At 58.2% G+C, this 19,172-nt stretch overlaps 1 protein-coding gene across 2 annotated transcripts; it reads right to left on the bottom strand.

Moving 5' to 3' along the window:
- Positions 1-194: 194 nt before the first annotated feature.
- On the bottom strand, positions 195-17,616 carry LOC117648642 (receptor-type tyrosine-protein phosphatase kappa). Of its 2 annotated transcripts, XM_034391286.1 has the most exons (16): positions 17,449-17,616; positions 12,276-12,394; positions 9,952-10,039; positions 9,738-9,814; positions 5,241-5,375; positions 4,789-4,983; positions 4,325-4,485; positions 3,881-4,016; positions 3,235-3,381; positions 3,048-3,147; positions 2,657-2,733; positions 2,449-2,580; positions 2,092-2,220; positions 1,676-1,863; positions 1,133-1,268; positions 195-881 (listed from the first exon to the last, which is right to left on the bottom strand). In XM_034391286.1, the coding sequence occupies exons 1-16, from the start codon at positions 17,531-17,533 to the stop codon at positions 795-797; spliced, it is 1,992 nt and encodes a 663-aa protein (XP_034247177.1). In that variant the 5' UTR covers positions 17,534-17,616; the 3' UTR covers positions 195-794. The 2 variants fall into 2 exon arrangements, with proteins under 2 accessions (XP_034247177.1, XP_034247178.1); XM_034391287.1 differs by lacking the exons at positions 12,276-12,394; positions 17,449-17,616 and adding an exon at positions 10,525-10,612.
- Positions 17,617-19,172: the final 1,556 nt, after the last annotated feature.

The raw sequence follows: 19,172 nt of genomic DNA, 5'->3' as shown, positions 1-19,172 counted from the left end.
GACTGTTCTTTATCCCTATTATATAGAATCACTCATTTCAACAAGTTGTAAACAAGTTAATAATTGTGCTTGAAATAGTTTCTTACGTACTCTACAGATAAATTATACTTAATGTTGCTTAATAAAAAATCTCCAAATTCATATAAACTTGTTCTGACTTCAAACCGTAACCAACAATAATGAGGCACAAGCAGTTTGCTGTTTTTCTTATCTTTACTGTTCTTAATTTGCTGTTCATTATAACAATGTATATCCACTTCACATATTTGAGCAAAACTTAACCGACGAAATAGGCTCTTATACTTGATGATTAATTAACTGGAATAACTTAATCTAGATAAAATACAAAGTAAAATGGCAAAGGAAATGCTTAAGTGGTGCAGAAACAATGAATTGGTTCTTGTCGTGACCCTCTGCTGGACGAACAAATTATCTCAACAATCGCAACAGGAGATAAATCGACACATTTCTACACAACGTCTGAAAAGTTCTCAGTTGTGTGGCACCACTTGACACAGGTGTTGGGGATGATCATGGCCTTGGTTTCCCACCCTCCATTCCTGGAAAGTGTCCATCTGCACCTCTCTCCTCTCAGCTTGCGCTGCACCTGAGGATGATGTGAGAGGGGCCCTGCGACGAATCCACGCCTCCGGATTCGGAATGTCCCCTCGCTGTCCGGCCTCTCGGGCTGCCGCGGCTCCAGCAAGGCCGCAGTGTGTGCCACACTGTGTGGACCGGGCGGGAGACATCCACTCGGAGGAAGAAAGAGGACCAGAGGACTTGCGGTGGAGTCCTCACTTCTTGCTCGCGGCCTCCACCTCCTTGTTGAGGTAGTGGAGGACGTAGTGCAGCACCAAGTCGTAGCAGTACTTGTACTCCGTCTGCCAAACAAACCGCAAAAAAACTGAGCGCAGCACAGTGGGCCAGAAGACCGGTGCAGGCGGACAGAACTGTATAGACGCGTTTCCAGCTCCAGAATCGCAAAACAGGACTCGAACCGAACGTGTGACCCCACCAATAGATTCCTCGTTCGGAGAGCAATCCATTGGTGGGGTCACACGTTCGGTTCGAGTCCCATTTAGCGACTCTAGAGCTCAAAACGCGACCGGGATTTTGGCCTGGAGGAGCGCACCATGCTGCTGAGGAGCTGCGGCCGGTGGCGGCGCACCGTCCTCACGGCCTGCAGGACGTCCACCTCGCCGTGCTGGATCACTTGCTCGATGCACGCGTTCGCCGCGCAGTACACCCCGTTGCGGCTGTGGCCGTCCCTGTGCGCGGCGAAGAGAGAGAGACACACTCAGTCACGGAGGGAAACACTGCACTCCGTGCGGGGGAGAGTAGGGGAGGGAAGGGGGTAATCAGTCCCGGAGGACGCAAATTTCCTGGCAGGAAGGGAGCGGGGCAAGGAGCGCGTCAACCCCGCACAGTGGGCCAGAAGACCGGTGCAGGCGGCCAAAACTGTAGACGCGTTTTGAGCTTTAGAGTCGCTAAATAGGACTCGAACCGAACGTGTGACCCCACCAATGGATTCCTGGTTCAGAGACCAATCCATTGGTGGCGTCACACACTCGGTTCGAGTCCCATTTAGCGACTCTGGAGCTCAAAACGCGTCTAGAGTTTTGGCCGCCTCCACCGGTCGTCTGGCAAATACTCTGCGCAGTGCACTTGTACTCACTGGCTGATGACCACGACGGGCCCGTAGTCGCAGCGCTGCCGCCACCGCTCCACCATGTTCATGAGCTCGACCAGCGAGTTGGTGGAGGTGGGCACCTTGTGGTCCATGGGCCAGCACGTGAGTTGGAACAGCTGCACGCGGCGCGGCGGCGCCTTGACGCCCGCCATCAGCTCCGTGAGGGACACGATCTGCGGCACGGACAGAACGGACGGTCACTTTGACTACAACAGTTTCACATTCACTGCGAGCGTTTCGTGTTCTTTGGAGAGAACTGCCGAGCCCGAGCACTGCTCTCCGATGTCTGTCACTCTCGCACTCATGGGGCGTCCCGTCAGGGTGCGAGAGAGACAGGCGCTTGGAGCGAGCGCGCTTTAAGTTTTGTTTTAGTTTATTTTTCACTCCTAAGTAGGACTGACCTTCTTGTTGATGCGGAAGACCCACGTGCGGATGTTGGAGTACTCGTTGTGGGAGATGTGGTCGATGGTGAACACCGGGCCGTACTTCTTGGAGTGCCTGCCCTCCGGCCAGAACGGCGGGTAGGTTTGCTGCCGAAGTGGAGAGTGAATTAACACATCTTTCCGCCGCCTTTTTTTGTGTGGTTCGTTGACCCCACCAATGGATTCCTCGTTCGGAGAGCAATCCATTGGTGGGGTCACACGTTCGGTTCGAGTCCCATTCAGCGACTCTGCAGCTCAAAACGCGTCTAGAGTTTCGGCCGCCTCCGCCGGTCTTCCGGCCCACTGTGCGTTGGCGGTCGGCTGGATGCGACTCACCGAGTTCTTGGGCGGCACGCACAGCACCACCACGGCGGCGGCCTCGTAGTCGTACACCATGGACCACAGGTCGCCCTGCGTGTGTTTGAGGGGCCACTCCGTCACGATGTACTCTCTGGGCTTGGTGTAGCCCTGCCGAACCAGAATTGAAATTGAGTGAGGCGGTGCGGCGGAGTCAAGTCCGTCAGTTCGGTCGTTTGGTACGCACGTCCACGAACACGGCGTTGATGTAGTCGGTGAAGTTGTTTCCCTGGAATGATGTGAGGTATGGCCGCGAGTTGTCCGCTGCAAAGGAAAGGCGAATGAAGCGACTGACGCAAGGAACCGGTAGACCCAGACGACTCACAGTGGGCCAGAAGACCGGAGGGGGCAGTCAAAATGTCGGACGCGTTTTGAGCTCCAGAGTCGCTGAATGGGACTCGAACCGAACGTGCGACCCCACCAATGGATTGCTCTCCGAACGAGGAATCCATTGGTGGGGTCACACGTTCGGTTCGAGGCCTGTTTCGCGACTGTGGAGCTCAAAACGCGTCTGGAGTTTTGGCCGCCTCCACCGGTCTTCTGGCCCACTGTGCGGTGGGGGGTATCGCTCCACTCACGCGGCACGACGAGGACGTCCCTGTTCTTCTCCCGGTTGTCCCCGCGGTGTCCGCCGGCGCAGTCCCCGATGGTGAACCGCGGCGTCTGCTTGCAGATGAGCTGCGGAAAGACCTCGGAATCAGTACGGGCACGACAATGTACTGGCAATGCACTAGAAACGTCCATGTTCAGTAGTGTTGGCCCTACCTGGTACTCGCGCTGGTACTCGCTGAGCTTGTTGGTGCCCCGCTGGCCCTTGGCGCGCAGTCGCTGCGAGAGCTCCTTGACGGGGAACCAGCTGGGGCCGCAGATGGCGTGCTCCTCCAGGGTGTCGTACACGAACTTGTACTGGTCCTGCAGCGAGCACTCCGCACTCAGCGCACAGCACACTCAGGGTAATGAACCGACGTACACTCGCTCCCAAGAGCGGGCACACTGTGGGGCATGGCCAAACGGGACGCCCCCTCCCCCTTCCCTCTCCCCTCATTCTCCCACAGGGGCCGGGAAGGCCGCCGCCGCGCACGCAAGAGGCGCGTGTTGCCTATCTCCAGCGTGGCAGGCGCTCCGGCTCCACTGCACGGCGGACTTGCCACAAGACCGGCGCCGGCGGCCGAAACTCTAGACGCGTTTCGAGCTCCAGAGTCGCTAACCAGGACTCGAATCGAACGTGTGACCCCACCAATGGATTCCTCGTTCGGAGGGCAATCCATTGGTGGGGTTACACGTTCGGTTCGTGTCCCACCTAGCGACTCTGGAGCTCAAAACGCGTCTAGAGTTTTGGCCGCCTCCACCGGTCTTCAGGCTCACCGTGCTCTGAAAATCCGATTCGCCCACATTTCTCCGGCGCTCTTACCACGTTGTCTATCATCCCCTTGCGGGACTGCCGCAGCTTCTTGAGGTAGCCGAACACGTCGAAGCAGTCCTCCTCCTCGGCCAGCTCCAGGTTGGCGTCGATCGCCAGGTACACGCCGGAGCGGCCGGCGCCGTCGCTGCGGACAGTGCAAGCGCAGCTCGAGAGCGTGTTCCGGAACGGTGCCTACCCTCACAGTGCACAGTGGGCCAGAAGACCGGTGGAGGCAGCCAAAATCCCGGACGCGTTTTCAGCTCCAGAGTCGCAAAGTGGGACTCGTAACGAACGTGGGACCCCACCAATGGATAGCTCTCCGAGCGAGGAATCCATTGATGGGGTCACACGTTCGGTTCGAGTCCCATTTAGCGACTCTGGAGCTCAAAACGCGTTCAGAGTTTTGGCCGCCTCCACCGGTCTTCTGGCCCACTGTGCAGAGGGGGGGCTCACCTGCAGTGGACGACGCAGGGCCCCTGCTCGCCCTGCCGCTGCGAGGCCACCACCATGCGGACGCGCCGGCGGAACTCCAGGATGGAGTTGGAGAAAGGGCACGTGTGGCTGGGCCACTCAGTGTAGTGGAACTGGAGCAGGGTGCGCTCCTCCAGGATCTCCTGCAATGCGAGGCGCGTTTTGCCGTCACCATGTCAAACCAAACGACGCACAGTGGGCCAGAAGACTGGCACCGGCGGTCAAATTTCTCGACGCGTTTTGAGCTCCAGAGTCGCTTAACAGGACTCGAACCGAACGTGTGACCCCACCAATGGACTCCTCGTTCGGAGAGCAATCCATTGGTGGGGTCACACGTTCGGTTCGAGTCCCATTTAGCGACTCTGGAGCTCTAAACTCGTCTTTTGACCGCCGGTGGCAGTCCTCTGGCCCACTGTGCGTCGTGAACTCCACCGCGCACTCCGTACCTCCTTTGCCAGCTCGGAATGTTGTCCGTCCAGGGTGTTCTCCCCGGCGGGGGGCAGTATCCTGTTGAAGCGGACGACCTTGAGGGTGCGGATGTGGAAGTTGGCCAGCTCCTCCTCCCGGAGCACGGTGATCTCCATGTCGCCGTAGCGCTCCGGGTGGTCCATCGTGGGCGGCCAGTACTGCAGGCACATCACCTGCAGCCAACACACTGTCAATTCTCACATTGTGGCCGCAGCTTTGGGTCCGGAGGGCATGATCTGAGGTCCATCGCAGATTTAGCACTCTACCACACCGCGCAGTGGGCCCGAAGACCGGTGGAGGCGGCCAAAACTCAAGCGTTTTGAGCTCCAGAGTCGCTAAATGGGACTCAAACCGAACGTGTGACCCCACCAATGGATTCCTCGTTCGGAGAGCAATCCGTTGGTGGGGTCACGTTTTAGCGTGTACTCGCCTTGATGAAGTCGAAGGTCTTGGTGAGCATGACGATGCAGGAGGCCCGCTCCTGCCACACCATGCACCAGAAGTCCGTGACCGTGGTCTCCGTCGGCCCCTGCGTCACGATGTATGCGTTGGGCTTCAGCATACTCTGCAAAGAGAAAAACAAAAAATAACGTCGTTTTGTTCAAGCGCGTTTATGGAGATGACACTCGCGCTGTCCATGATTGTGAATTTTAGTTCTGGTTTCGAATCTGGTGGTCGGTCTTTGTTTCCGGGGAGGCATGCGTTGAGTCCATGGGTGGATCCAGAGGTGGGTTCGAGGGGCACAGACAGACACAGACGGATGGAAGGGGGAAGGGGTAGTCCACTCTGGCGGCCTGCCAGCGGCAACTCGTAGTGTGCTGGACGCCTGACCTTCCCGACCGCGTATAGCAAGCACCGAGCACGGTGTTGAGGCACGTCGAAGTCCTTGACTTGGTTTACTCTCGTTTTCCAGACGCCCCGTCCCCTTCCCCCGGCCCGCCCCCGCCCCGCCGGCGTGGCTGCATGCATCCCAAACTTATATTTAACTCGCAGGCGCCCTGCCGGTCCCTCGTCCCTGCCGGCCGATATGGGACGCTGGGCTGAAATTTGAGCTTTGGGAGTGAGAGTCACAGACTGTGAGAGAGTGGGAGGCCTTAAAGCCTAGTTTCCGATCCAAACGAGGGACGAGCAATTCAAACCTAAAGGACAGCAACACCGAAAAAAAAACCTTGAAAATCAGAACGGGTGTGATTTTTTTTTGCCTTGCTTGCTGACTGTCCTTGGGCTCCAGAACGCACTGGGGGCACTGGGCTTCTCTGGGGGCTAAAGGGGCCCTGGGTGTGATTTTTTTTTTGCCTTGCTTGCTGACTGTCCTTGGGCCCCAGAACGCACTGGGGGCACTGGGCTTCTCTGGGGGCTAAAGGGGCCCTGGGTGTGGCCACGCTGCGGCGTCGCCGTCCTGGTCATTGTGTCTGCCCGTCTGTCCACCCGTCTGTCCGCCCGGCTACTGTCTGCCGGCCGGCCTTCCTCGCCTGTTTGTCTTCGTCATTCATTACGGGGAGACAGGCGGAGAGAGAGAGAGAGAGAGAGAGAGAGAGAGAGAGAGAGAGAGAGGAGAGAGAGGGGGGGGGGGAGAGAGTGAGAGTGTGTGTGTGCGTGTGTGTGTGTGTGTGTGTGTGAGAGAGAGAGAGAGAGAGAGAGAGAGAGAGAGAGAGAGAGAGAGAAGAGAGAGAGAGAGAGAGAAGAGAGGGGTCACGCGAGGCCAGGATGATGCTGTCAACAGGACTGCCAACCGGTGGGGCACAGGGAGACTGGCAGGCCACCCTAGTCCTGCCAAAATGCCCACAAATAATGACTATACTGAAAGCCTGATAATTTTTCTAGCATTTTGTATTCTGTTGTTGTTTCTTTCAGCTTCACAATTTTTCTTCGTTGTATAAATTCTTGCAACTTTTGTTGTGTCTTTTTCCGCGAGGTATGTTTGTGTGTTTCTTGGTGATCGAAGGGGTAACCAATCCGTCCTGGACGTCGCCAACAAGTGCCCTGGAGAGTTTTCCGCTCCCCCTCCCCCCTCTCTGTCTGTCTGTCTGTCTCTCTCTCTCTCTCTCTTTCTCTCTCTCTCTCTCTCTCTCTCCTCTCTCTCTCTCTCTCTCTCTCTCTCTCTCTCTCTCTCTCTCTCTCTCTCTCTCTCTCTCTCTCTCTCTCTCTCTCTCTCTCTCTCTCTCTCTCTCTCCCTCTCTCTCTCTCTCTCTCTCTCTCTCTCTCCTCCGGTCCCTGAATCCGGCATCCCTCCCTGACGGAGTGGACAGCGAGGCCGGCGAAGCAGCGCTACGTTTGCGCCACGCGCATGACAAAGTGTTATGCGTTTCTGAATGTGTTTTTCCAATTTATGTTGGCCGCGTTGGCAGCACTGTCCCGCCCTGTCGCTTTCAGTTGTCCGACTCAATCGGCACAAGCACAACTTGCCCCGCTGAAAAGAGGGAGGTTTGTTTTCAACGACATTTCCTTTCTAAAGTGTTTTTTTTTTTTCGTTTCTTGGTTCCTAGATATTTGAAACTTTAAAAAATGATTGTCTGGACTCAGTTTGTGACATTTCACTTTCACCCGGTTGATTTTCGTCGTCTTCCGAAAGCAAGGCAGCGACACACAGTGGGCCAGAAGACCGGTGGAGGCGGTCAAAATTCTGGACGCGTTTTGAGCTCCAGAGTCACTAAATGGGACTCGAACCGAACGTGTGACCCCACCTATGGATTGCTCTCCGAACGAGGAGTCCATTGGTGGTGGGGTCACACGCTAGGTTCGAGTCCTGTTTAGCGACTCTGGAGCTCGAAACGCGTCTAGAGTTTTGGCCTCCTCCACCGCCTGGGAGAGAGAGAGATAGAGAGAGCCGCGTGTCCTGGCACTGCGCGCCAAACCGCCAAACCGGCACCGACACGGCAGGGTGTTACAGTGTACCACCACGCGCGGCGCGGCGCGGACTCGGCTCGGCTCTCTAGACGGCCCGGCTGCGGTACGGCCCGCGCAGCTCGGCTCGTCTCGGACTCGCGGACGCTCGGACCGCATACCGTCGAGAACACGACCCCGCTGTCGGGGCTTGAAGAGCTTTAGGACCTAGCGGGCTCGCGGACGGCCCCCGTGTCCTGTTGAGCCCTGCGCGAGTGTGGGCAAGGCCCCCGGGAAGGTCCCGGGGAATCCCGGGGGCAGCCTTGCCGCGCCTTGCATCCTTGTATCGGTAACCTTGGCGTTTTCTCGCCAATCTCAACCCACCCGTCCGTCCGTTGGTCTGTCTGTCTGTCTGTCTGTCTGTCTGTCTGTCTGGCTGTCTGTCCGTCCGACCGCGCCCCATTGCCACCTCGTGGACTCGTGGCTCCGAGGAGCGCACTCCAATAATTCACGAGAGGGAGCGCCACTTCTGAGTTGAGGACGCGTCCTCTCTCTCTCTCTCTCTCTCTCTCTCTCTCTCTCTCTCTCTCTCTCTCTCTCTCCTCTCTCTCTCTCTCTCTCTCTCCGCTGCAGCCACGATGCGGCGGGTCGGGAGAAACCGTTGCCCCCCTCTCCCAATCCTGCGCCTGCCCAGCCGCGGTCAAGGACATGAAAAGTTTTAAAAATATAATATCGATAAAAAAAGAAGTATGGAAATCGGATAAAAAGGTTGCGTTGCTCGCTCCGCTGCGCTGTTGACGGCGAAGAGAGGGCCTGCGGGTATCGGGGCCCTCGTCAGAGCTGCCAGGAGCGGTGGGCCAGAAGACAGGCGGAGGCGGCCAAAACTCTAGACGCGTTTTGAGCCCCAGAGTCGCCAAATGGGACTCTGGAGCTCAAAACGCGTCTACAGTTTTCGCCGCCTCCGCCCGTCTTCTGGTTCACTGTAGGCGGGACGCGTCCTGCCGGCAGTCCTGGAGTCCTGCAGGACTGCTGGAGTGGAATCGGGACGGGGTCCAATTAACGAAATCAAGCGCAGAGCGGCGCCGAGTGGGACGGAGTGACTTCATGGCTGCGCGGCGGACGCGGCGTCTGGGAGCTTCCCTCCCCTCCCCCTCCCCCTCCCCCTCCCCCTCCCCCTCTCCCCTCCCAGTCTTCTCCCCTCCCCCCTTTCCCGCCTCACGCTCACCTGCGAGAAACTTACCCCCAGCTTCTCCACGTAATGCCTAATTACATCACTGCGCTGTCTCGGAGTGCCCCCTCCCCTCCTCCCCCCTCCTCTTTCTGTGTCTCAGCGGGACTCTCTTGTCGTGGAACACATAAACGAACTCGGCGAGCTTTGCCAAAACGAGGGGGAAATGACACACACACAAGCACACGCCAAGGGAACACACACACACACGCTCACCCACAAACAACAACGATGCCAACACCCGCGCGCGCGTTCGCCCGCAAAGAAAAACTTTATTTTTTTTTCAGAGAGAGAGAGAGAGAGAGAGAGAGAGAGAGAGAGAGAGAGAGAGAGAGAGAGAGAAAGGAATGAAATAATGGCGACCATTAAAGCCGAGACCAAAGGCGACGGTGGCGGAAGAATAGGGGAAAAACAAAAGAGAGAGGGAGAGAGAACAGACACGCCGCGAATGGGAGCGAGTGTGACAGGAGACTATCGCACCTATACATAGAGAAACACGTGTGCTGCCAGCTGCACGTCAACCTCTATTCTCGGCGCCCAGCTCGGTGTGTGAGTGTGTCTGTCTGTCTGTCTGTCTGTCCGTCCGTCCGCGTCTGTGTGTGTACAGTACTCTCTCGAGACGGCGGCGTGCAGTGCGGGTGGGGTCATCCCTGTCATCCAGGGCGCACTCTGTTGTAACAATAATTCACGCACGCGTGACCCAACAAACTAACAAAGAGGAACGCCAAGCGCACAGTGGGCCAGAAGACCGGTGGAGGCGGTCGAAATCCCGGACGCGTTTTGAGCTCCAGAGTCGCTAAGTGGGACTCAAATCGAGCTTGTGACCCCACCAGTGGATTGCTCTCCGAACGAGAAAAGTCGGACGTCGGTACTCACGTCTATGTGGGAGGCGTTGATGTAGTCCCCGGTGGCGCAGGACTTGGACGGGTCCAGGACCACCCGGTTGTAGTCATCTGCGCGGAGAACGGCAGTGTTAGTCGGAAGAAGCGAAACGATGCACTGTTAAGAAAAATCTTGGAAAGTCGTAAAGGAACTTGTTGAAAAATGACCTCGAAATTCCTCCAATCTTTAGAAAATTCCCAATACTCACATGGCACGCATTTGACGGTTTGGTTCTTGTCTCGGTTCACAGCCTTGTTCGCGTGTCTGCACGAATGCACTTCCACTTTGGCAGCAGTCTGGAAAACGAAGCCAATTTAGTCAGTGGGGAGGAAATTCGCGCTGCGAGGAAGCCGTAGCGCAGTGGGCCAGAAGACCGGTGGAGGCGGCCAAAACACCAGACGCGTTTTGAGCTCCAGAGTCGCTGAATAGGACATGAACCGAACGCGTGACCCCACCAATGGATTGCTCTCCGAACGAGGAATCCATTGGTGGGGTCACACGTTCGGTTCGTGTCCTGTTTAGCGACTCTGGGGCTCAAAACGCGTCTGGAGTTTTGGCCGCCTCCACCGGTCTTCTGGCCCACTGCATGTGCCGGAGCGCGGAGCCCGGAGCGCCCGCAGATAGCGGGATAGGCCAGCCCGCCGGACAGACGTGTCCTCGCGTTGCCTATCGCCGCTCCGTAAGGCGCTCGCCTCATGGACTGGAGGACTCGCTTTCGCACAGTGGATGTGCCAGAAGACGGGCCTTCTGGCACATCCACTGTACGTTGTGCTCGCCTTACTCCACGCATTGATCAGCCGGTGGTCTACCCCAGATTCAGAGTCAGACTTGCCCATCGGGCTGAGCTCTAGACACGTTGTGAGCTCCAGAGTCGCTAAATGGGACTCGAACCGAACGTGTGACCCCACCAATCGATTCCTCGTTCAGAGAACAATCCATTAGTGGGGTCACACGTTCGTTTTGAGTCCCATTTAGCGACTCTGGAGCTCAAAACGTGTCTAGAGTTTTGGCCGCCCCCACCGGTCTTCTGGCCCACTGTGCTGGCGGTGTGGGCCGCTCGGCTGCCGTCTACCTTTGTTGTGAGCGGCACTTCCGGCGCACCTTGGCACGGGCCTCTGTGACGCACAGGCCGCGCGTTACAGCCGGCGGGCTGAGCGCTCTGTCTCTCTCGCCAGAGAGAGAGAGAGAGAGAGAGAGAGAGAGAGAGAGAGAGAGAGAGAGAGAGAGAGAGAGAGAGAGAGAGAGAGAGAGAGAGACGGAGACGTCCTCTCGGAATCAGCCCACAGGCCGAGCCAGGCCGAGCCAGGCGGGCGGGAGAACTTTGACACGGCGATCGGATGTGCTGGTGGTGGCCGCACAGCAGCTGGTACCCCCGCGAACGCGCCCCCCCCCCCCCCGCTGACGTCAGAGGTCGCTAGCACAGGCCGCGCGGAATGCCGCCGGGCGACCGCAGTCATTCCTAAGAACCGTTCTGTCGCTCAGGGTTGCTAGAGAGACAACGATTCTGCGCAGGAAAAAAAAAAACACTTTATGATGCCGCGCTTCATCTCGAAGAGTTATTCGCGCACACAGTGGGCCAGAAGACCGGTGGAGGCGGTCAAAATTCCGGGCGCCTTTTGAGCTCCAGAGTCGCTAGATGGGACTCGAACCGAACGTGTGACCCCACCAATGGATTCCTCGTTCGGAGAGCAATCCATTGGTGGGGTCACACGTTCGGTTCGAGTCCCATCCAGCGACTCTGGAGCTCAAAACGCGTCTAGAGTTTTGGCCGCCTCCACCGGTCTTGTGGCACACTAAGCAACGGTTCCTGGTTTTCCAGGTCGCCCCAAGGCAAGGGTTTTTATTTTTATTGTTTAGCGTTTTTCATCTGCGCGCTCCGCCCTGCTTGTTCCGGCGTTTCTCGCTTCCACTTCACTGTAAGGCCCCGCGGCCCCGCCTTGAATTATTGCGAGTTTCACAGCCGCCATAATCATCGCTGGATCGGGGGGGGAGGGGGGAGGGGGGGATAGAGGAAGGGGAGGGGGGAGGGGGGGAAAGAGGAAGGGGAGGGGTAAGAGGGGGTGAAGGGGACTCTAGGACGCCGGCCACGGCCATAAACGTAAACGGTGGTTGTTCCGGACAACTGAGCGAGCAAAATGCGGTGGTGTGCGCGCACATGTGCGCTGCTGTGACGAGCGGGGTCCCCTTGATGGTCCACGCCGTGACAGCCCTGTCACGTGACCTCTTTGAGACGACCACATGTGTTGCCGTGCCAAGTGCACTTTTTGTCCATGACTTACTCAAGCGCGTCTCAGTGGGCCAGAAGACCGGTGGAGGCGGTCAAAATCCCGGACGCGTTTTGAGCTCCAGAGTCGCTGAATAGGACTCGAATCGAACGTGTGACCCCACCAATGGATCGCTCTCCGCACGAGGAATCCATTGGTGGGGTCACACGTTCGGTTCGAGTCCCATTTAGCGACTCTGGAGCTCAAAACGCGTCCAGGGTTTCGGCCGCCTCCACCGGTCTTCTGGCAAATCCACTGTTGCACTCACCTGGAACTCGACCCGGAAGAGGACGGGGAACTTCCTCCGCTGGTCGCACAGCTTCTGGAAGCGAGCCACCGGCACCGGGTCGGACGGCACGGTGGACAGCACGCCGTGCTCCTCGGAGGCTGCGGCAGAGCAACACACTGTCAACAAAAAATCTAGCAAATTCTTGAAAATTTCCTTTTTGAAAAAAAAAAACGCTTCCGATTTTTAGAAAATCTCTTAACGTTTCTGGTTGCAATGAAATTCCAGCAGGGAATTTCGAAAAAAAAAAAAATTAAAACGCGAAGCCTGAAGAAGCTTCAGAACGGACTTAACGGATTTTTTAAAATTTATTTTTAACAGTAGAGACATTTAAAAAAAAGCAAAAAAAAAAAAACGTCGCTACCGCGGCCAATTGTCGCTCTGTCTTACTCTCGCACCGCCACGGAACGTCCCACACGCCGCGCGGGCGCGAGAGGGACAGAGAGAGAGAGAGAGAGACAGAGAGCAGGCCGACACGGGACGTCAATAAAAAGAAGGATGTTGTGAGTAAGGATGCGAGCAACTCGCCGGGGCGGGTAAATACGGACGCCGGGACCGAGTTTTGCTGCATGGTTTGTTGCTGCTTGCCTCCCCTCCCCTCCCCCTCCCCTGCCTCTCTCCTACCTCGTTCCCGCCACCCGAATGCACCGCTCCAAGAATGTGGGCCAGTCCATTTCTCATCGATTGCCTATCCGTGTGGGATGAGCTCCTCCTGGTACCTCCAGACTCGCGCCGAGGCGGATCCAGAGGCGGCATTTGGGGGGGGGGGGAAGGGAGTAGAACTTTTTGCCCACTTTTTAGGCGGCTATCTGGGTTGTGTGTGTGTGTGTGAGTGTGTGTGTTTCAGAGAGATAGAGAGAGGGGGGGGGGGTGAGCAAGTATACTTTAACCGGCCCAGTGGCCCATGCTTCTACATAGGACTAATCAAGTGTATTTTAGCGTGTACTTGCAGGCACACTCTTACTTAGCGTGTGTCCAGCAAGTATGCTGTATACATAAGAGTGTGCTTGGAAGCACGCTCTGATAAGAGTGTACCATGCACACACTTCAGTTTGCAGAGTACGACCCTAATGGCTATGATCGTCTCACCGGGTGGAGCGACCACTCTCCCTCCTTTGTTTTTGTATGGGATGCGTGACGTAACGGTGTAGAGTTCCCACACCACTTTATCCGCACGCCTGCAGGACTTCGCTCTGTCTCTCTCGCGCTCCGGGGGTGAGCCAGGTGTGTGTGTGTGTGTGTGTGTGTGTGTGTGTGAGAGAGAGAGAGAGAGAGAGAGAGAGAGAGAGAGAGAGAGAGAGAGAGAGAGAGAGAGAGAGAGCGCGACGAAAAGAACTCTCGGAATCAGTCTACGCCGTCGACCCAATATCCGGAGCCGCGGCCCTGATAAAGTGCGAGAGAGACAGAGAGCCACAGAGTGGCAGGGCCGGGGCAGCCGAGGGACGCACGGCACGAGAGAAGGGTGCCAGCAACCTGGTGCCCATGACTCGGAAACGGAGCGTTACATTTTTAAAATAGATTTCTTTTCTTTCTCATTTTGAAGTGAGTTTTAATTTTCTCAGGCATTTTTTATTTTCTTATTTTTTTTTGTGGGGGTTTTACATATGAGAGTCTTGTCCATGCCTGCCTTGTTAGTCCGCACGAGGAAGTTCGCTACCCCATCCGCTTGAAGGGACCTCGAGAGACCTGTTAGTTAGGTTCGGTGGCCTACAAAACCAACACCGTGCCGCGGTGCGCGGTCTCAAGAGCACACGTGTGTGTGTGTGTTGCACAAGGTTACGTCCGCACGGGCTAAGCAGTGGCGGAGGGAGAAGAAATCTAGGTCAAGCTCAACGCATTCGGGACGCCAAGGGTAGCAGGGAAGCGTGGTGGAGAGGGAGAGGAGAGAGAGAGAGAGAGAGAGAGAGAGAGAGAGAGAGAGAGAGAGAGACGATTGAGAGTGTGGAGGAACTCAATCAAAGCGGCGAAGCGCGAAGCCCCTCGCGTCGGAACTGGCTTTTGCCGCGATCAGTCGCGGTCGTGATCGGCGGGTCTCTCTTTTCGTAACACGTTTGCGAGTTTTGAAAGGAATGAGAACCTTTTCAGCTTTCGATCTAAAATTATCAACACTAAACAAAAATTAGGCAACAAAAAAACAAAAACAAAAAAAAAACAAGTGCGAAAGGATGATGACGCACGCTGTTGACAGTGACCGTACAAGCGGGGCTTCCCTTCCCTTCCCCCCCCCCCCCCCCCCCCCCCACCCCCCCGACGCACCATTCCCCCTCCCACAACCCCTGCGGCGACCACACAGGGCGCCACACGGCCGGCACAGTGCAAGCAAGCATGTTGACCGTGGCTAATCCAACAGCCTTGCAAACCGCAGTGCATGGGCTGCAGCCCAGCGCAGCACAGTGGGCCAGAAGACCGGTGGAAGCGTTCGGAACCCCGGACGCCTTTTGAGCGCCAGAGTGTTGCGCCTGTGTGCGTACGCGGACGAAACTCCTTGTTTGGAGGGCACATCGTGGGGAGGGGGGGGGCAGACAGCGCGGGCCGAGTGGCCTGCGGGCTCATTCCGCGCAGAGTGTTATTACCGTCGCTCCGTCTCTCTCGCACTCGCGGGGCGTTCCGTGCGAGAGAGACGGAGAAGGAGACGGTCCGCCGCTGCCCGGCCGCCTCTGTACACGAGAGATATGGAGAAAAGTCACGGAAAGTGTGTCGAGAGTGCGGGCGAGGGGCGGATCCAGGGACGGGTTGGGGGGGGGGGGGGTGAAGCGCGCTGCGAGGGCGGGGCGGCGTGCCTCAGTGGCCCGCGATGGATGGCTTTCCGAACGGGCCAACGGGAACGGGGATCGGGGCGCCTTGCCTTGCCGGGCCCCAGAGCCGAGCCCAGAGCCCTTATAAGGGCTATATAGCTCTACCGGGCTGCCCTGCCCAGCAGTTCCGACGGTGTCTCCGACGTTCCCGGCACGCTGGAGCCTGTTTTGCCAAGACACAGTGGACCAGAAGACCAGTGGAGGCGGTGGAAATCACGGACGCGTTTTGAGATCCAGAGTCGCTGAACGGACTCGAACCGAACGTGTGACCCCCACCAATGGATTCCTCGTTCGGAGAGCAATCCATTGGTGGGGTCACACGTTCGTTTCGAGTCCCACTTAGCGACTCTGGAGCTCAAAACGCGTCCGGGATATCGACCGCCTCTACCGGTCTTCTGGCCCACTGTGCGGGGCTTCCCTCCGCACCTGCGGTCCGTCTGTCACCGAGAGAGAGTGATGATCACGGCGAAGTCTTTGGCCCAACCAAAGCTTATCGTCCCATTGCAGCGGCAGACCTGGCAGATAAAGCCTTTATCGGCCGTCATTTGGGCCACCGTCGTCGCTTTTTCTGTTCCAGATAGAATCCTGATGGGAGAAACCTGAGGGGATGGCCGGCGTGGGAAGTGGGGCAACAACAACAGCAGCAGCAGCAACAACAACAACAACAAAAACAACAACAAAATATCAAAAAATAGTAGTCTGTCTATGACAAACATTAACATCAAAATCCCGGTCATCTTTTGAGCCCCAGAGTCGCTAAATGGGACTCGACCCGAACGTGTGACCCCACCAATGGATTGCTCTCCGAACGAGGAACCCATTGGTGGGGTCACACGCTCTGTTCGAGTCCCGCTTAGCGACTCTGGAGCTCAAAACGCGTCTAGAGTTTTGGCCGCCTCCACCGGTCTTCTGGCCCATTGTGCGGGCTGAGGGGAAGCCCCACGGAGGCCTGGGCCCTGCCTCCTCGCTTCGAATCGAGCGCGCCGCCCGCCCTATCAATCTGTCTCCCTCGCACCCCGACGGGACGCCCCGTGAGTGCGACGGAGACAGAGCGATGGAACCACACTTTATAAGCGGCCCGCTGCATGCCTCTACTATGTGCAGCACGACGTGCACGCTATTCAGTCGATCTACTCAGACAGACAGGCAGGCAGGCAGGCAGACAGACACATTGCAAGCAAAGTTGCGGAGCAGTGACTTGGGATTATTGGTCTAAATCGGCAGCACATTGACTCGACAAGGCGTCCCTCGTAGTTCAGGCCGGGCCGGCAGGGTCGGCCGGGTCGCGGCGAAGCGGCGCGAGACGAGCTCCAAACCCATCCGCACACGTGTTATGAATTTTAATGGCGTGTAAACACGAAGAGGGACCGGCGGCGCCCACGTCGCCCTGTCCCTCTCGCTCTCACGGGACGCCGCGCACGGGTGCGAGAGACACGGAACGAACAGTGGGCCAGAAGACCGGTGGAGGCGGCCAAAACTCTAGACGCGTTTTGATCTGAAGCTTGACTAATGTAAGCAGGACTCGAACCGAACGTGTGACCCCACCAATGGATTCGTCGTTCGGAGAGCAGTCCATTGGTGAGGTCACTCGTTCGTTACGAGTCTCATTTAGCGACTCTGGAGCTCAAAACGCGTCCGGGATTTTGGCTGCCTCCGCCGGTCTTCTGGCCCACTGCATCGGGGAAAGTAGACAGTCCTCCTCACCGTGTCTCGCTGTCAAACACGCCTGTTTTGTGCAAAACTTTTTGTAAACATTCACGCCCATGAGTGCGAGAGAGACAGAGCGAGAAAAGCGCCTTTCCGAATCAGCCCTCGGATTGAGAGGCTTCATCGCTTGATGGAGACAAATCCTTTTCAACCCCCTTCCCCCCCCCCTCGAAACCTTCACGCCTTTTCGCGTTCTGACTGATGGGCCGCCATGGCCATGCTGCAGACCGATTCCGAGAGTCTGTCTCTCTCGCACTCGTGGGACGTCCCGTGTAGGTGCGAGAGAGACAGCGCGACGAACACGACCCTCTGAATCAGGCTGCTGCCATGCTGGCGCCTCGTTGAGATAAACCAGGTCGGGGATCGCGCAGCCCTCCCTCCTTCCACCCAGTGGCGGATCCAGAAGCACTTTTTGCCTACTGGCGGGGGCAAAGTGTTCCGAGCGTGTGACCCCACCAATGGACTCCTCGTTCGGAGAGCAATCCATTGGTGGGGTCACACGTTCGGTTCGAGTCCCATTTAGCGACTCTGGAGCTCAAAACGCGTCCGGGAATTTGGCCGCCTCTACCGGTCTTCCGGCAAATCCACTGTGCGCTGCTAAGGTACTAGTGGGAGGAATGGCGGTATTTGTTCATGTTTCTGTTGGTACTCACACAGCGAGAGCAGTCCGCTGTTGAGCATGGACAGCTTGATGGCGGTGGGGATGGAGACGAGCGAGGTGCCGGCGCTCTTGGACATGCCCGCCTTCTTCCTCTTGGGCTTCTCGGCGGAGTACCGCGACGACGCGGACCTGGCGCGGCGGGACGAACCGCCGGCGCCGCTGCTGCCCGCCGCCCGGGAGCTGCTCCGGCCGCCCGCGCCGCTCGCGCCGCCCCGCCCGGACCGGAGGTCGGACCCGGAGGCCGACATGACGCTGTTGGCGGTGGACGGCGAGGCGGGCGCGCCGGGGGCAGGGGGCCGTCGCTCGCGGGAAGCGGAGCCGCCCGTCGTGTCAGCTCCGGGCGCGGCAGGCGCCTCGGACCGCCATGCGGGTCACCCCCAGGGTCACCTCGGCGTCGACAACGCGGCCACCGTCGCCGAGGAGGAGCTCGACGCACCGCACTAGACACACACGGCCGCCATGGCCTCGCGCACCACCTGCAGGACCGCCAGGCCGATGGTCACACACTCGCGGACGCGCGGGGACGCGGCACCACCACCACGACCAGCTTGCTGTGCGCGGAACACCCGGCTGGCTGCTCGGCGCGACGCGGTGCGCTACTACCCCAGGGTGCGGTGAGGCTTTGGCAGTGAGGTGCCGGGTAGACCCGCCCCGCCCCGCCTTCCCCGCCACGCCCCGCCACGCCCCGGCGGCTCAACGCTCACGCCGCGCATGCGACCTTCCCATTTTAAATCAGCAGTCCTGGGCCCCAAGGCCCGCACCCCGCCGCGCCGCGCCCCGCCCGCCCCGCCCCGCCCCGCCCCGCCCCGCCCCGGCACCGCGAGCCACGCCGGCGAAAGGCTGTTGGTGCCGGGCTCTGCCAGCTCTGCCGGCCCGGTCGGCCCCTCATCCCCCTGAGTGCTGTGTACTCCCCCCCCCTCCCCCGCCAAACTCCCTCGCCTAACGACGCCGAGCGTGCGCGTGCCGAGCCAGCGGCCGCGTCTTGACCGCCGTACAGTGGGCCAGAAGACCGGTGGAGGCGGCCATAATGACGGACGCGTGTTGAGCCCCAGGCTCGCTAAATGGGACTCGAAACGAACGTGTGACCCCACCAATGCATTGCTCTCTGAACGAGGAATCCATTAGTGGGGTCACACGTTCGGTTCGAGTCCTGTTTAGCTACGCTGCAGCTCAAAGCGCGTCTTGAGTTTTGGCCGCCTCCGCCGGTCATCCGGCCCACTGTGCGCCGCCCGGCCCGGCCGAACGCTTTCAACTAAAATACCAACTCCTTGTCGCGAGCGGCGTGCGCGCCGATCGGCCCCCTTTTGTTTTTCGCACCGTGACCACACTGTAAATTGGTTCAGTGGGACGAATTACTGTCACGGAATACGTCGTCGCGGAGCGCGGAGCAGCGGGGAGCCTCTATCCCGGCCAAGCACGGCCGTGGCGTCTAATCCCATGGCGCGCCGCGTCTATTTCTTCTATCGGCCTCCGTCCGGCTTAGACAAGGGCCGCACAGTGGGCCAGAAGACCGGTGAAGCCAGCCGAAATTCTGGACGCATTTCGAGCTCCAGACGTCGCTGAACAGGGCTCGAACCGAGCGTGTGACCCCACCAATAGATTCCTCGTTCGGAGAGCAATCCATTGGTGGGGGTCACACGTTCGTTTCGGGTCCCATTTAGCGACTCTGGAGCTCAAAACGCGTCTAGAGGTTTGACCGCTTCCACCGGCCTTCTG

Source organism: Thrips palmi, unplaced genomic scaffold (genome assembly GCF_012932325.1).
Source record: "Thrips palmi isolate BJ-2018 unplaced genomic scaffold, TpBJ-2018v1 HiC_scaffold_3, whole genome shotgun sequence".
Lineage (NCBI taxonomy): Eukaryota > Metazoa > Arthropoda > Insecta > Thysanoptera > Thripidae > Thrips > Thrips palmi.
This window is presented reverse-complemented; position numbering and strand designations above follow the sequence as displayed.

Excerpts from the sequence above, each read along its gene's own strand:
- LOC117648642 (XM_034391286.1), bottom strand. The coding sequence starts at position 17,533 with ATGTCCAAGAGCGCCGGCACCTCGCTCGTCTCCATCCCCACCGCCATC. Across the intron at positions 2,734-3,047 it reads GGACGTCCTCGTCGTGCCGC|CGGACAACTCGCGGCCATAC; the intron begins GTGAGTGGAGCG and ends TTTCCTTTGCAG. Across the intron at positions 2,221-2,448 it reads GCGTGCCGCCCAAGAACTCG|CAAACCTACCCGCCGTTCTG; the intron begins GTGAGTCGCATC and ends CCACTTCGGCAG.